At 45.3% G+C, this 17,969-nt stretch overlaps 1 protein-coding gene across 6 annotated transcripts in view; it reads left to right on the top strand.

Moving 5' to 3' along the window:
• The window catches only part of ACTN1 (actinin alpha 1), a 131,653-nt gene that overhangs the window by 10,597 nt on the left and 103,087 nt on the right, over positions 1-17,969 (top strand). Inside the window, exon 1 of one of the 6 annotated variants that reach the window (XM_019551450.1) lies at positions 16,407-16,526. The exons of the other annotated variants lie outside the window; for them this stretch is intronic. Within the exon in view, the coding sequence (XP_019406995.1) occupies positions 16,422-16,526 (105 nt within the window). The 5' untranslated portion in view covers positions 16,407-16,421. Of the gene's footprint in view, positions 1-16,406; positions 16,527-17,969 lie in introns of those variants that run through there. 6 annotated transcript variants of the gene reach the window in all.

The raw sequence follows: 17,969 nt of genomic DNA, 5'->3' as shown, positions 1-17,969 counted from the left end.
TGTTGTATCTCTTCAGCCTGAAAGAACTCAAAGCACAATGAAATGCAACCATGTTTTTTGGTGGGTGGTCTTGAACCAGCCAGCGAAGGTATGCCTCATAGCTGATGTGCATATGAGGGGATCATTTTGGCTATGATGTCTTCTTCCATTAGCCTCTCCTATTCTTTTAGGATGCGATTCTCAGATGCTGCTCATCCACGACTCCAGTGAAAGTCAGTGGCCATGCTAGTTGCTCAGTACCTCTGGAAAACCAGTGTTGGAAGTCTTATCCATGTACATCCCACTCCAATCCTTGGGGGATATTGACTTCCCTCTTGACTTCCCTCAGTATATAAGTATATATCCCCCATGGATTGGAATGGGATGTGCATGGATAAACACAGTGGTGTATGGCCACTTATCCAGCTGAATCTTGTAGCTATGGATCAAACTACACATGCTGAATGCCTCCTGGAAAATGCAGTCATCCTTTTCATGTGGGAAATGACAGCAGAACCTACCATTCCATTGTACTGAAGCCAGCGTACGCTTCTGAATGGGAAGTGCTGACAGATGATAAAGGCTGTCTCGCCCATTTATATTCATTCAGGTGGACCCCGGTGAGAAGTGAGGCTCCATTTCAACCTATGTGCTTCTTCTCAGATCCGTGCAGTTCATGTAGGTCTCTGGATTTCAAGAGACCAGCATCCTGATACTTACAATCAACCTTAAAATCAAATCAATGTGGGTAACTAAGAGATGGATTGGGGTGCAAGGGGGAGTTTCTTCCATAAAATCATTCAAAGGTGTGTGTGTGTGTGTGTGTGCGCGTGCATGCGGGGGTGGGGATGGAGGATGAATCGGGATCAAATCAGTCTCTTGCTGCTTTGGCAATAATATGAAGTCTCCTTAATTCTGCAATGACCCTAGATGACTTTGGTGATCCTCTAAGTGCCTTTAATGAAAAACTGTATAATATAAAATGGGGGTAAGTTCACCAGCACCTGACACTTGCTCTATTTGCTATGTTGCAAGCTTTCTCTGTTATCTGCCTAGCTGCCTGGGTGTTTACAGACTCAAAAGCAGCTCAAGGCAGTAAGAGGCTGAAACTGGTGAGGAAATGTAGTCTTGTTTTAATAACTAGCTATATTAAATTATCAGGGTAAAGAGGTAGAACTGACTGTAAGGAATGACCAGTAGGCCCATCCGTCACAATATTACAGGCACCTTCTGCTTCTTTCAGTCATCCGTCAATCTAATTTTCCAGGGGAGCCCTTGTGAAGCATCTATTTTTGTGCTGAGCAGCGTGTCCTCAAAAATGAATCTGTGCAGGAACTTTCACTCTGCCTCCCTGTGAACAGGTTCATGGTGGTGTAGAGTGGGTCCCACAGAGAATGCACTTGCCTCAGTATTAGCCTGTCCTTAGTATCGGGTTTAGTCCTATAACCCACAGAAGAGTGATGCACAGGATCTCTCTTTCAGCAGGGTTTGAAAAGGATCACTGTGTCATAATGTCCTAGTTGCTTACTCTCATGTTTCTTTTCAATTGTTTAGTGATGCTATAGAACTCTTCTCTTGTGGCATTTATGTCAATGATGCCATTTTACAGCACAGCAGACAAAACTTAGTTTCCTTGAGAAAACATTGGTTACAGTCAATGGCAGCGCTCTGTTCTGGTTTGTAAGAGTCCACTAGAAATCTCCAGCTGCCCCTACTAAGATGATGCATACAAACAGTTTACCATGAGGTGAAGGAGATGAGGTGCTAACTGCACATCAGCTGCTTCTTGATAATTGTCCATCTTCCTACTCTTCCCCCACAGTAAGTGGAAACTTAACTGGTAGTTTGCCACCTTTCATCAAGGGCTGTGTGTGGTTTTGCTTCCGCTTCCGCTTCCTGCAGATTAAAAGTGTGCATGCTAACAGTTACAATGGGACAAATGCCATACACTAAAATCCCTGTGCTTTTCACCTTGTGGTAAATTGTTGGTATGCCTATACCTTTAGACAGTGATGGAAATATATGAAACCATGTCATTTCTAGCGTGGGGGATTTGTGTGGGCCATACAAGAAAGAGCAGCCACTAGGCCTGTGTGTGCATGTATTGTGTATGTCTTTCTGAGCATTTCCAGGTACTGTTTCCTATGCTGTATTGGTGTGGTGATGCCTTTATGAAGGGCTGTTGTCTGTGCTGTACCTGCTCTGTGTGCATTCAAGAAGAACTTCAGTCTTTTTAGTTTGGTTTGCTTAGCACCTTTCCCCAGCCACAACTTCAGTCCGACAAACTGTGTGGAGGAGGCTGTGCTGGGGACAGGGAGAAATGCGTTCTATAAAGGCTTCATTAAGAACTGGTCTGTTTTGAGATGGCTAACACGTGGAAACTAGCTGTTTCCCAAGGGTTTTGTTAGACCGTTGGGGAACTCTGGCCAGGATGAGACTGTTTCCAGCTGTGGGGAGCCAAGTTTGAACTCACCCTGGGCAAGAACCCAACTCCTTGGCTTTTCCCTGCCAGAAATCCTGATCCCCAGTCTGCACTACCAAATGCTGCTGCTGCTGCTGCTGCTGCTGCTACCAGTCTTCAACTCAAACCTCAGCAGTGAAGCAGGATGAAGAGGCCACACAGATTTGGGTAAAATAGTGTTCATTTGGCAGCAGTGAAGGGTTTTGCATGCTAAAATCTCATGGCCAACAGCAAAGATAAACAAAGTAGGGAGCTGGCCATAGAGAAGTGCTTTGTGCATATAGATTTAGCAGGGGTTTATGGGAAAAGCCTCATTCGCTGGGAACTGGAGTGTCTTCTCCTTTATTGTGGCACATGGTAGGCTCCTTTCTTCTATGAAATGTGACATCTCTGTCCTCTCTCCAATTCTTTCATCAGGGCTGGAATGGGACAGAGTTGGCACTTTGCTAGAGCAAGAAAACCATGTAGCCATGATCATCTTTGCCCCCCCAGCAAACATGTAGCTCCATGAAACTGCCCATCTTATTTTCCAGTTCTCAGGTGCCATTGCTTCTTGCAGCTGTCATGTGCTGGTGTTTACATGGCCTTGGTCCATGGGTTCAATCAGCTTCCTGTGGCACTGCTATCACATGGAGAAAAAAGGAGAGAGCCAGTGCATCTGCAGTGACTGAGCCTGGCAGATTGGAGGCCTCACTAAGCCATCGTAGGATGGGTCCTCAACAACAACATGAAATTGTGGCCCCTTGGGATAACATCTGACATTGCAAGTCTCAATTCTGTCACTAAAGATAAGTAGTCACCAGAACAATTCCCTGGTTGCCACTTCACGTGGTGCTGCCTTCAGCTTCTAATGCTGTCAGGGTTTGCATTGGGCTGCTCATTTGCAGCTGGTAGGTTTATATTAAGAGTTTCCATCAGGTCTGTAGTTACAAATCATTACATGTTCTCACAAATAGTTATAAACACAATGGCATGTAGATAAGTTAACACGCACGCACCTGTCCGCAGTGTACTGTGTAGTTAAAATTGCTTATGGGCATTGCAGTTTGTGAGGCCATCGTATGAATGGGAGCCCTCCTGTTAGTGCAGCCACACCTCCCCCCAAGGCTGTAATTTTTGTGTCCCAGTGTATCATTTGTGACACATTACACTGCACTCCATGCTGTTCCTGCCTCTGTAAATGCTCCAGCTCTGCCAACTACAGTTTCTGAAGGGGTGAGGGGGAGGGATATTAGAAATCTATAAAGAGAAATTTCTACCTTGGGGATCTTTCCTTCCCCCTTCTGTAAGGACTTGTTTCTTTAAAACTGCTGGCTGGCCATAATCCAATCACTGCTGTAATTAGTAAAATTATTATGGTAACTAAGACCCCTTGAAGGCTCATGCCTTCTATTTGCAACTTGCCTGATGCATCCAAGTTTGCTGCTAAGGAGGGGATAAAGGGAATCCCCTTGGCAGTATTTAGTGGGAAGCCTCCCATCTCGCTTACATGCAAAAGCTGTAGCATCTAAGTTGCTACCTCTCAAACCCCTGGCAAGGTTTGTTACCTCTTGGTATCCACTGTCACCTGCTGCTGTCTGGTAAGTGGTAATGCTTGGATTGTTTTATGTTCAATCCCCTCCAGTCTGGCAGGGAGAAGAATGCTATATTCTCCACTCAGAAGAGAGATCCCTTTCCTGAGCCTCTCCAGAAATCCCTTTGCCAAAGAATGGCCATTGGGACAGAGGAGAAATGAGAGCTCTCAATGGGGGATGTGACATTTGTTCAGTAGTGGTCACTCTGCTCTCCGTTTTGTCTGGTGGACAGCAGAGTTGGAGGGACTTGTTGAGCCTATAGATAAGGTTGGCTTTGTCTTTATGGTGTGGGGGCAAGTCTGTCCTGTCATCAGCTCTCCAAAAATGATGCAAGGCATTGTGCTACCATCCTCTGAAAATGGCACTTCTTCCTGGATGAGGCATCAATAAGCATATAATCAAAGGAAACACTGTAGCATGGAGTTAAGTGGCAGCTGGAGGTTGATACCCAGGGCAAAAGGATGCAAGTGGTACCTGCTTCTTTTGCATAGTTAAAACAAACACCACCTCCAATGTCTATCTCCTTTTACTTGTCACTTATGCTTTCTTACCTTCAAAATAATGCATGTTCCTTCCTTTTCTCTCCCTCAAGCTCTCTGCTTTCCTAAGTAAGACTGAGTGAGTTAATTTCTCGTGTCTGCTGATTCACGCTTCTGTCTAGGGCTCAAGGTTTCCAAGCAGGCAAAACCCTCTGCTGCTTTCTTCAGATGTTTCCTTTTTAGGACCAAGGAGATGATATCCCAAGGGCTTTTCCTGTTCTTCTGTCCCGTCTTCCACCTGTTTATCTATTTTGCTTGTAAGGTCCCATGCTGGTTGTGCCTGCATACCTCTCTCTACCACCCTTATAGTCACTTTTTCCACCTTATATCAAGCACACAGTAAATCAGACTGGCTCTTTCCTCTCGTGTAGGAGGGGGACCATGGAGAGGAACGTGGAATGTGGGCAGGGGTAGTGCAGGCTGAGGGGAAAGAGGATGAAGGGGCAGGCAGAGCAACACGAAACAAAGGATCTGACATGTTGAAATATTGGTGCGTCCAGCTGCCAACTCTGCCAGTTCTCAGGCTGGATGTGCTGAGTGATTGAATTGGTTTGTTCGTATGTGTATTGGCCTGTGTTGGGATCAAGGAAGCAAAGGAGTATTCAACCTGCTTTCTTTACAGGGAAAGGAAAAGTATTTCCTACCACAGAATCTTTATTTCAATTACAGGGAATCTCATTTAATTGTTTTTACAGACTGGTGCTGGGCAATAGTAATGCTATAATGTGTGTGAGTTGCAGTGTGGTTCCCTACAGCTGAAGTGGGGGTATAAGAAACATTTTAAAAGCTGTTGGTGGGTGTTGGTCTGACTCATGTACACTTTTTATACCGCTGGAAATGGGCAGACGTTATGCTTGCTTGTTGCCTGGTTTCAGTCTTTGATATCACAATCCCATAGAGTTCATCATGTTAACACATTAGAGACCCTCATGTTACCAGATTAGAGTGGAACAAGATATGACCCAGACTGACTAGGCAACCTGTGGGTTTGGCACAGAGCCTTATTCTTAAGATACGGAGCAAGTCCTAGAATATCAATTACTCCAAGACAGGAGTCAGCCTGTGCAGTCTAGAGGGAATTCACAGGACAAGACTAGCAGATGTGCAGAGACCACAGCCTGTCCCACAAACCGATACTTTCTCTCTCTCTCTCTGTTTCTTTGTACTTTCTCATATGTCTGCAGCCATCTGTTACCTTGTATGTGAGTGGTAAGCTTTTTGGGACAGAGCTCATCTTCTTGTTCTGTGTTTTGTACAGCACCTTGCACAATGGGGTCCAGGTCCATGAATTGGGCTCTGAAGTACCATACTAATACAAATAATTATGAAGAAACAAACAGGTTTTAAAGGGATACTATTAACATTTACCTGGTTCTGTAGAACTTTCACATGTATTGATGACCACAACTCTAACTGACTTCCCCATTTTAGCACTTATTTATGTCTACTTGGCTTGTACAAAGAAAATATTTTCAATTCCTTATTCTCTTGACTACCTCAATATGTTTGAGTTCCCATCTGTTTTAGTTGTTGATGTGGCCACTATTATCATAGCATTTGAACATCCTGCAATCTTTATTACAAAGTAAGGAAATATTTCTTGCTACCAATGTGAAACTGAGACCCAGAGGCTAAATTAAATAACCTGCCCAAGTCCATGGCAGAGTAGGGAATTGGATAGGTATCCCTAAAGTCTCAGGGTGGTACCCTCCTCATTGTACCATCTTCTGTGTTCCCATTTGCACAATGAATATTCACAGAGCCCAGGTCTACATAACAGACTTCTTTCAGCAAAGCTGTCTGACAAGGTCTGTACAATGATCAGCAGAGCTAGAGTAGTAGATACTCCTGGTCTGAATGCAGTTGTAGATGATCAGTATACCTTATTTTGCTTGTGAGGACGTCTCCTACTATATCACTACAACACTGACGTTAAGGCTGCATCTGTACTATAGGTATTTTAATGGTATGAGAATACTGGTATACCATCCTGGGAAAGTGCTCCTAGCGTGGCTGTAGGCTTAAACTATAAAGGAAAAAATTTGCAAAACTTTCCATTCCTGCTGGGTTTGTTTCCCCTTCCCCCCCCTTACTTTTTTTTAAAAACTTTTTTGATCTCTAGCTTGAGCCTAACTCCTGTACAGTATTCCTAAATGCATTTCCTTCAGGGCCACTGGGTTGATAAAGCTTGAAAGGTTTATTTTTAACTTCAATTCTTCTTCCTACTCTCCTCACTCCCTTGCCTTTCCGCACCCTCATTAATGGGACCTGTGAAGCCAAATCCCTGATCTCATTTTAATCTGGCATTGTCTTTGATGATCTCCTGTGCTTTGGGTTGAAGTTCACTGTTCCGCTTAGATGGGTTGCTGGCTCTCACGCTCTGGTACATTAATAAAATGATACCATCATGGAAAGGAAGTGCATAAAACTGTGCTTCTGTTAACAAACTGTCAAGAATTATCTCCAGCTTCTTTATTTGTAGGGTACGTTCTGCATACTGTTTTCAAAAACTCATTTTGAATTTCTTTTCAGCCATGAGCTCTGTGAGATTTTGTGCATGACCATAAGAGACATCTGAAATGGTGAAGCTTTTGTGTAGAACACCGTCAGATTACATGGTTCTGAGATTGAGGGGGGATGTCATTTGCACAGTGCATGCAAGGAAACAGCCATGGTGGCAAACAACAAATCTCTTCACTTGTATCTGTGTATACAGTACACCGCCAGGGCTGTCCTCTGTATAAACATGCTTAAGTGATATGGAAAGATAGTTCTTTTCTTTAGTCAACAAATCAGGAACTGAGAGATCATGAGCCTGTTGTTTCTGGCTCATCCATGAAATGCTTTGAGGCTTCCCCAAGGTCGCACAATCTGTCCCTTAGTTTCATCTGTAAAATGGGATTAACTTTCAGGATAATTCATCACCATAGTATCCAGGTGGCTCAAAATATAAATGAAGTTTTATAACCCCCCACAAAGGAAGTATTATGTAAATGTTTACCATGTATGTTTACTTGTCTACCTCAGAATTTGTTTGGGGCTTATTTTCTTACAATATGTAGAGCACTTTGTGATTCTCAGAAGAATACAAAGCATATTCAGATGTACATGTGAGGTACGGCATGCCCTCTGAGTCTGTTCATGGGCTTATTATACGGAGTTAAATCTGTTCTGGAAATGGTGCAATTCAGTGGTTCTGTAGCAAGGCTGAAGCCATACAGAGGAGGGTGAGTAGATGCATACTTTATAAACGCAAAGTATTGTGGATAGCTTGCCTTAAGCTGACCTAAAAACACTCTTGCATTGGCAGTCTCTTCATTTCCACCAAATCTTCAAACCCAAAATCTGTCAGAAACCTCTTGTATTTTTCTTTTGTATGTCCAAGATGAACTTGTCTTCTTGCTTTTGTTTATTAGAGAGAGCCTGGGTGAGGAAAAAGGGGTTGTGTTTGGTTTTTTTGCAGCCCGCTCAAGACACGTAGTGCCACCTTTGTGGGCACTTTTGCGACAACCACGTCCCTCACTGCTGATTGGCCAAGAGGTCCTGGAGGCCATGTCCCTTGCTGAGCTTTAATTACCCTTGTATTCAGTTTTTCACTCTTGTATCTGTGTGCTGCATATTAGCATCTGTGTTGCATTCCAAGGGGTGGTGGTTGGTCCAAACTGTAGATGGACTGGAGTGTGCCAAAGAATGAAGCAGATTTCCTGGATGGATGTCTCTTCTCATGTGGCCATTGTACATGGTGAGTTGAGGACAACAGGCTGGCCCATGTGTACAAACACTGTCTTGCAGCTCCCTTTGCAGTGTCTGAATGACACAAACATACCAGCAAAAATAGGGTTAAGTGGACTTATTGCACTGTGTGATTGTTTACTACATTCTTCTGTATTAATCAGGGTTGGCCTCCAAATCCGGAAGCAGATTAGCACTTAGTTGGAGCCCCTGAAGTAATGCCATTTGAGTTGGTGCTCCTGTTTATCCACACAGTAAACTACTGTGGCCACCAGCTTCTTTTCCCATTCCCTCAGGGGAAGCTTTTTGGCCCACATATGTCTCTGGTGTAAATATGAACCTAGTGGAGTTGTACAGCTTGGTGCACCATGTCCTATTCCTTTTGTTACCTTTCCAAGATGACTACGAGGATGCTCTGTGGAGCAGTTTAGTAAAGGTGGCAAACATTAAATCAGCTGTCAGAGAGTGGGAAAGGAGAAAATAATTATTTGCTATCAAAATCTGGCTATGGAGGCAGCATTCTTGGTAAGTGAGAAGGGTTCAAGAGGAGGTTTGATGGTATGTTAAGGCCTACAGCCTCTTGTGGTGATGTTGCTTCTTTAGTCATGCAGTACTCTCCACATCTTGCCCCTGTTGCCAGCTTTCTCATCCCTCTTCTTTCCAGCATAGAGCTAATTAGAGTCAGATTGTTTTCTTGTCAAGTATCCTTTATGTTAAATGAACCTGTAATTGCTTGGTCTCTTTCAGGATGTAGTCTCAGCTAATTGGGACAGCTTGCTCATGATGTAAGAAATGTTTCACCACCTTGTTACTTGAGTCTGTTTACTTCCCAAGCTCTCAAACCTGAGTTTGGTTGGGGGGTAGGGAGGGGCATGGTGATGGCCCCGGGTCTTAGCACAGTCTTGAAATCTTCCTCTGCTTGTGTAGCTATAATCAAAGAGGTAATTTTATGCATCTTGTAAAACAATTAGAATCGCTGGCACAGAAATATTTTTCCTATCCCAATAGAGGAACTCAGTGTCTTACCAGGATTAGGACATGGGAGTTCCTGGGTGCATCTACATGTGCATTAAGGCAACTGGATAAACTGTGGCACAGTTTGTGCCAGAGTTAATTGCTCCTGGGTGCATCATTTCCACGTTCCCTTGGGACTGTAGCACATTGAGCCGGGGTTGAAGGGGGCCCCAGGGGTCAGCCTACCAGCCCAACATGCTGCGGAGTGACTGGCTGGGCCAGCACAAAGGCACTGAAGCCCTCTCGTGCCACAGGCAACCCTTTCAACATCTACACGTGTTGCAGTGGAGTAAATAACTCCGCTGTAAGATAGTACTTGTGTCTGGCAATACTGTCCTGTGGCAGAGTTAATTAGTTTACTCTGTCTTAGTAGCACTGCACATGTAGAAGCTGATGTTTTACAGTGAAGCCAATTAATCATTTCTACAATAAACATCTTGTGTAGATGCGCCCCCTGTCTTTAATTCTGGTTTTCCTATTAGCCCATAGTACAGCTAAGTTTACCACAGAAATCGCTTCAAAAATGTAGTGATTTGCAAATTTGTTTCTTAATATGCTTGTCTAGTATAAAACCTTTGGGGTTAAGTAGATTTACGGGGAAAACCTATAACCACTTGGGCCCAAGAAAACAATTGCTTATTCCTGTATTTTAAAAAATCCATAACTATTATAGGGTATTATTTATTTATGAGAATCATTTTTATCATTGGGATGAGCTTGTAGATTTTTATAAGCACGTAGCAAGACAAGCTTCTTGGATCTCTGTACCAAAACTTTGACTTCCATGTCATAACTAAAATTCAGTTATACACTGTGGGCAGACAAGGTTCTTTGGGTAAATCTGATATCTTTTATTAGACTGACTCAAATAGTTGGGATTTTCCAACTATTTAGTTGGTCTAATGAAAGATATCAGATTTATCCAAAGAACCTTGTCTGCCAATGTCTTTAGACCAACATGGCTACAACCTATTGTAATTTTACTTTCCTTCCTGGGCTTTACCTCATTTAAGCAATATCCTTAGTCAAGAAAGCAGATGACAACACATCATGAAGGTTGGATCAAATAATAGATGGATTGAACATGCTACCGTGTGGCTGATCTATTTCTTGTTACAGGTTTTTTTTTCCCCCTCCTTTCATTGTGAGGTGGAATCCATGGTCTGCTGCTTTCCAATTTTTTTTTCTATCTCCACCCACACATTGATATTTCTGCATTAAAAGTGCAATTAAGAGTTGCTTGAGTAAAGAACCAAAAACCTTTGCACTTAGGAAATATAGAAAGCAGAAGGTCTAGAGAATTTGGGGAGGTATTGAAAGAAAGCAAGAATCAATAGCAATACATTTTGCATGGCAAGTATTCCAAATTATTACCCAATACCAATTTTGAAAGTAAACTACATTTCAGTGTTTTGCTTAACAACTGTTGCCAAGAAGAATTTGCAGGTTAAAGCAAAGATCAAAACCTTACATTTATATAGTTTGTATGGGAGACTCCCTTCCTTATGGAGATGGGCTGTACTGTGACTTACTGCCCACTGCAGAATGACTTAGAATAAGGTTGTCTGTTTGGGAGGGGGTGTGCATATCTATGATTACATATAACAGGAGATTGCATCAAATTCCAAGGCTAGCCAAACATACCTAGAAGACTAGGAAACCAGACTATGGGTAGCAATTTGCAAATCTGTTTCTTTAATATGCTTGTCTAGTATAAAACCTGTGTCATCAAGTAGAATGTGTGGTGCCTTTTGTGTTAGATGTCCCCATGTGGCATCCATTGTGGCTCTGCAGGGAAATACTTTATTCTGCAATGATCTCTGGGACTACTCCTGAGCAGCACTGATGGACTTTAAAGCAAATGAAATCTAGCCCTCATTGGTCATTATGTAGTAGTGACGTCACCGAATCTCCACAGAGAAACTGTTTCATTTTCCCCCCAAATCTGTCATAAACTGGCAGATCTATATGTACTGCATGCCATTTTCCTCGCATGTCTTGCTGCTGGAACTGCACCACTGGCAACATATAGTGGAAGTACTGATGTAGAAACACAAATGCCTTCTTTACTACTGAGTCCTTTAACCTTGCCCAGAGCGAGATTAGACAACGTGGTGGTTGAAATGTCAGCACCTGTTTGTTCCAGTAGCGTTGCACCAGTGGGAGCAGTAGTGGGAAAACTTGGGGGAAAAGTAAGCACAGAGTAGAGAAGGCTTTAAATTGCATGTGGCAGAGCATTTGGTACTAGAGTCCTCTATGAAGGAGACTAATCCCTGGGTCACTCCAGCAAAAGAACTGAAATATGAAACGGGAATTAAGCCAAGCAATATTAGGACACACTAATATCATGGAATGTGTCTTCTGTTCCACGTGTTTGCCCTGCCTTTTCTACTGAGGCCTTGACACGGCATCCTCTGAAGGGTGGCTTAATGTACAATAGAATAGGTGAAGACTATACACTCTGGCAGTGTAAGGGCAGCCTCGTTTTCAGCGAGTAGGAAATCTGACTACGGGTCACTTACCCATAGAACAGTGGTTCCCAACCTCTTTTATACTGCGGACTGGAAACGCATTTTAATTTTATTTACAAATTTTAAACTTTAATTTTTACGTGGGGAGGGGCAGGGTTTCAAGAATCGGAATAGGGCGCCGCAGCTGCGGGGGACCCTGCAGGGCTGTGCAGGCGGTGGCCTAGGGGGACCTAGCTGGGGCTGCCCAGGAAGAAGGGACTCTGCTGCCTTCTCTAGGAGCAAGCAGTGGAGCTGCCTCCCACCCCTCTGCCCCAGGTATTTCCCTGCGTGCATCCCCCCATTCCCAGCTGCAGGTGGGGCTGGGGGTCCTGCCTGGCCCAGACTGGGCCCTGGTACCTGTTGCGTGGGCAGTACCTCGCCAGGTGGAGCCATGGGGGCAGGAGCGGGAGTGGGCTCACGGAGCTGGCTACCTCCCTCTGGGACTGCCCCACCGCCCAGCTTCAACCCTGCATGTGACTGCTGGTGGCCCAGCAGCCAATCTTTTGTGACCCGGTGGTTGGGAGCCTCTGCCATAGAAGTCATGATGTAAGCAAGTAAGAAAACCTGTCTGAAATCATTTAGGGGACACACAAATCTCAGTCTAGTTGAAAGGGCTTCTCTGACAGCCTCCTGAAAGACCTACTAGGTGATGCTGGTCGCCTCAGCACTTGTGTTATAAAAGTAAAGGAAGCTTGTTTAATTTATTATGAAATCCAGGGTTAATAAAGCATATGATATCAACAGGGAGGAAAACCACCATACCTCTCTGTGATGTTCCCACACTGGTTTTAGAGCTGTAGGTTTAGGGGTTTCTATAGAATCTGTGTGGACATCTGCAGTGTAGTTAAGATCCATAGTGGCGTCTCATCACTGTAACAGAACCAAATTGGAGAATAGCCAGAACCACAGCCTCAGGACCTGCACACTCATGTTTTCTTCCCACCTTGCCCCGGCTTGGAAAATCCAGATCATCACTCTGTTGCTGTGACAACGGAGCTGAGCTGAAGGCTGTATTAAGATGACAGCCCCATACATTGAACTTGAAGGGTCTAGCATGGCATCGTTTTAAATGAGGGGTTCCCTGTCCTGGAACCTGCTTCCTCTCTCCGCTCTGGCACCTTGCGTTCGCTCTTAGGGGAGCAGTGGGTGAGAGCAGCAGGGAGGATTTTGTTAACTGAGGTGTGTTGGGGCAGCTCTAATATAAGCAGTGACCCTGCTAGATTTGAATGTAATTTTGTTTGCATAGATAATTTCCACCCCCGCCCCTTTCACTTTCCTGCTTGTTACAGGTCACAAATAAATCTGGAATCCTGCTTAGTTCATCTGGTCCTGAGCAAAAAGTCCTATATAAATCCCCTCCCTCCCATCCCCAACTTCTGGATGGACTTATAATAATGTCAGCCCAGCACTAACAACACATGGGGCCTCAAAGGTGTTGATGGACCAGGCTGTGTTGATGCTATCTAGTGCCCTTGGCTCTGCCATAATCATTTCTTTCCTTCTCTTCTCCACCCTCATCCATTTATTGAGGAGTGTGGTAATGAAACAAAACCTTTGGAATGTTCCACGGGCGCGGGGGGAGGGAGGGCAGCAGCACTGCCAGCATAATTACAGTGGAAAGTTATGCCATGGTTACTAGCCAGCTCTATCCTGCGTGCTCTGTTAGACTCTGTTCCAAAAAAAATAGCTCTTTCCCTCCCTTGATGCACATGTTTGCGTGAAGACCGCTTGGTTACTGAGGATGTGGGACAGCGCAAGTTAGAGATGGCGTCATGATAAGGGGGTGGAAAAGGGAGGGAGAGGAGACTGCGCTTTGGATGCATCTTATTTGTTGATTTGCCTGTCAAATAGTGCAGGCCACTATGGCACATGGTTGCCAAGGTGCAGAGAGAAGTGTGCATGTTCAAGGTTATCTCTGTCTCCTGGATACCAACCATGTTGCAGTCGGTTTTCACTTTGGCTTGCGCTTCCTCGGCAGTGCTGTCCTCTGTTTATTTCAGCGCCGGGCTCTCTGCGTGGCAAAGACGTTAGTCAGCCTAGTGCAGGATACCCGCTTCTTTCAGAAGGATTTGGTGTTTTGTTTCTAAATCTGTATAACCACCGAAGATCTATCCAGTGCGCTCACAGCTCTGCTGCCTCCCACCCCAGTCGGCAGTAGTGACTCATCGCTGCCAACCTTTCTCTGAACATGTGTGCTACGTGCCGATTCCAGGTCTGATGCTCGCTCAAGAGTGATCTCTGCCATTCTGTTTGGAGAATGGAGGTGGTTACCACCTGACTTCCACAGATACAGACCTGTGTTAGAGAACAGTGTCTTCCTATCCCAAGAGAAAGGCTGCTCTGTCTCTGCCATATGGATCTGTGGATTGTGAGCAAATAGCCTTTCTTCCTCTCCTGAAGGGTTGCCACATACTAGAGTTTGACCACTAGAACAGGCTGCTGTCTGTACTTGACCTTATGATATTTGTGTATCATTCCACATCAACAGATCACATGTGATACCATAATTGATATTGGTTTAGGCCCCTAAAGAGAAATTCAGGTCCTGCAAACATCCTGTTGTCTGCACCACGCTGGCAAGTGTCTTAAGGGGTGAGGGAGTGAAGCCATCAACTAGAATGATAGAAGCCTGAGGACAATGTTACAATCCTGTGAGAGCTCTTTTCCTGGTTTAACTGGCACAGAAAGCACCCCTGCTTCCAAGCCCCAATCAGATGAGTTGAGCATTCACTTCATTCTCAGTGCCCATGGGACTCTTAAGAGTCAGGAGGCTTTGTCAGACTGCAATTGGAAAGTGCTCAAAATCTTGTCCTGAGGCATATTTTACTGTGCAGTTGGGCTGATTAAAATGTGGTAGACCTTTCACCATATTCCACAGAAACTGAAATGCTGTGCGTGGGGCTGTCCACTTTTAATGGGCATGTCTCAGCCTGTATCCAAGTAAGACTCTATGATCAACATTTTTTTTTTCCTACCTCTGGACCCAGGGATAGGCAACATTTTTTTGGATGGAGAGCCGAAAAACACCATAAAGCCTATGTTGGAAGGTGCCAGATTGCCGGCATGGCAGAAAAACAAAATGAGGGCAAGGGGTACATGGCAGGATGCCCTGTTTGTGCTCCTTGCCCCCCAGCCCTATTGCCTCTGCCCCCCAGCCCGGGCTCTGTGGCTGCCAGCAGCTACCCCAGCTCTGGGTAGCTGCTGGAGCCCAGGCTGCTCTGAGCAGGACTTGAAGCTGCCTGCTGGGAGCAACCTGGGATCCCGGCTGGCAACAGCTCCCCAGAGCCGGGTCAGCATCAGCCGGGAGGCTCCAAACAGCTGCTCCAGCACCAGCGCTGGTGGGCTCTGCAGCAGCGGGCTGGCTACAAACAGCCACACCGGGTTCATCACCTCCATGACAGGAGTGGGGGAGAGACCAGGGCTGCGCTGCCTCAAGCCCCAACCGCTCCGAGACATGCCTGCTCATGCCAGTGCGGAGCTGGTGCTGGTGCCTTGAGCAGCTGTTTGGAGCCTCCTGGCTGCAGACGCCCGGCTCTGGGGAGCTGCTGCCAGCCGGGATCCCGGGCTGCTCCCAGGAGGCAGCTGGGAAGCTGCAAGCCCTGCTCAGAGCAGCCCAGGCTTCGTCGCTGGCAGCAGTTTCCCGGAGCCAGGGCTGGTCGTGGTGTGCCAAGCAAAATGGCCTTGCGTGCCACGCCCAGCATGCATGCCAGGGGTTGCCAACCCCTGCTCTGGACAAAAGAAATTCATCATTCACTTGATGTGAATGCATCATTCACATCAATACATCATTCAAAACAGCAGTGCACTGCACTGGCATTGTAACTAAAGGACTCTGTCACCACAGGGATGATGGGTATCTACTCTTGGGTCAAACAGTCTAAGGCAGTGGTCACCAACCAGTGGATCTTGATCCACTGGTAGATTTCAGAGCCTCTTGTGGGACATCTTGGATCCTCTTAGAGTCAATCCGAGGCTGGGGTGGGGGGCTGAGTGCCTGCGTGCATGCATGTGCCCCAGCCCAGCAGGTCAGTCTGGGGGGGAGGGAAGAGCTGGGCGTCAGATCGAGGGCCCCGCAGTGACGGACAGTGCCGCAGAGGCAGGAGCAGACTGGGGCCTCAGCGGGGTGGGACTTACCTACTGGGGAGGCATGCACCAAATAAGTTTTACTCCCTCAGCCTCAGTCTGCCCCCGACTTCCCTCCCCATGGACATACCTGCTGAGCAGGGGGAGGGTAGTGGTGGCGCATGGTAAATCTTGAGTTGCTTTTTAAATGCCAAAGGTGATCTGCTTAAAAAGGTTGGAGACCACTGATCTAAGGGCAAGTGGTGAGAGAGGGGGGGAAAAAGTAGATTTTTTTTTCTCATCTTGCAACCTAGGAGGGAGGGATCACTGCAGCCTTCCTTGGCCTTGGGTGGGAGTGATTTGGCATTTCTGCCTACACCAGCTGAAACTGATATCAGCATTTTAATTGAGGAGGTTTCTGTATGCCCCTGGATGACTCAAGCCACTTGGATGTCAGCAGATAAGAATGGACAGTCAGATGCTGTATAGCTCCCCAGTCTCCCTACTCCTCTGACTTGGAGTATCTGGGTGTATATGCAAACACAGTTGCATGGAATTGAGGTGCAGTTTGCAAATCTCTCTTATAATTATTCAAATAAGAACCTGTACCAGGTTCAGCTGTGAAAGTTGGAGGGGAAGGTGTGCTGCTTGGATGGTGAGAACAAAATATTTTTTCTTAATAGTAGCCGGCAGGACTACCTTTCCATTTTCACCTTTCAGGTCCTTCTTAGCAGTGTCAGTCAGGTCACTGGCTTTACCTTGAAAGGCATTGTATCCCTTTCTTACCTGTAAGCCTTCCTCGCAAGTGTACTTTCAAATATACCCTTTTCATATGCTCAGTTGCTAAATCATTTTTTTTCAAAACACAGGTGACTTTTTCAAGTTTTGTTACAGCTTTGGAGTCCCCTACTGGAACTTGTCGCAGTCTGGGGCCACCCCTTGAGCAGATGTCCCTGAGGTCTCTTAGTTGACAAGATACAAAAGCTGTGACAAAGGAACAACTGTGAATTGCACGCAGGGCCGGACACAGGCATGGGCAAACTAGGCGGCCATCCGGGGCCCGGACAGAAAGGGTGCCCGAAAAATGGTAATTTCTAAATTATTATTATCATGAGTTCTGGCAAAGGGGGTCCAATACTAAAAGTTCCTCCAGGGCTGTCAGGAGTCTAGGTATGGTGCTGATCGTACACTCTCTTTACCCCCTCAGCCTTCTCACCTTTCAGAGTAGAAGAGAGGGTTTTCTAAATCATTCTTTTAATCATTGACAACTTTGTATAATAAGTGATGGCATTATGAAAAGCCAAACAATACCTCTAATTGCTCTATATTTGATGACCTGTAGCAACTTAACCATTCAAGCAGGCGGGGCCATCTCACTAGCCTTCCAAAGCAGTAATGGTCACCATTTCATTTGATTCCTACTTTTTTCCTCAGTCTCTCCCCCGGCAGTGACTAAGTAGGTTCAGGTCGTTGTGTTTACCCTTCATTGCCCTAGGTTATTGCCACCTTGAGCAGGTCTGTAACTTTACTTACGTAATGGATTTTCATTTTAAGAAGGAACCATTTCAGTTGCTTTTAATGTTCTTACTGTGCTCTGTGAAGCAATTTTATTGAACTTGCCAAGCATCTTTAATGCTTTGCAGACAACAAGATGAACCCCTACCCTAAAGAACTTTATTTTGATAATGAGCATGACAGGTAGGGAAGGATATAACATGGTGAGAAAAGAAGACCTAAGGAAGGATAAAGGTTACAAATAGATTACCTGGTTGCTCAGTGCAGGCAAATGTCTTGATTCAAAGGCTTCAGGGGTGTAGGTTGTATCTGTATTGTTCTAAGGACTTAGGCAAAGGATGTTTTTAATGTAATAAAAGTTATTATTTTTCTAGCCAGTTCCTCAGTAGTGTGCATTTCTAAGCAGCACCATTGTGTTCCACTCTAGAGATACTTGCATCTGTGTGAGAACATTTTTTAATTTGTCCATTTGTTGTGGATAAGGTGAAAGGTACCCTATCTAATAAACATTTTTGTTTGATGTGTGGGAGAAAGGTACCTCCCTTTTAGGTTCAAGGTTTTTGTTTTTGGTGGCAAGTCTCCC

Source organism: Crocodylus porosus, unplaced genomic scaffold (genome assembly GCF_001723895.1).
Source record: "Crocodylus porosus isolate Cpor-Errol unplaced genomic scaffold, CroPor_comp1, whole genome shotgun sequence".
Taxonomy (NCBI): domain Eukaryota; kingdom Metazoa; phylum Chordata; order Crocodylia; family Crocodylidae; genus Crocodylus; species Crocodylus porosus.
This window is presented reverse-complemented; position numbering and strand designations above follow the sequence as displayed.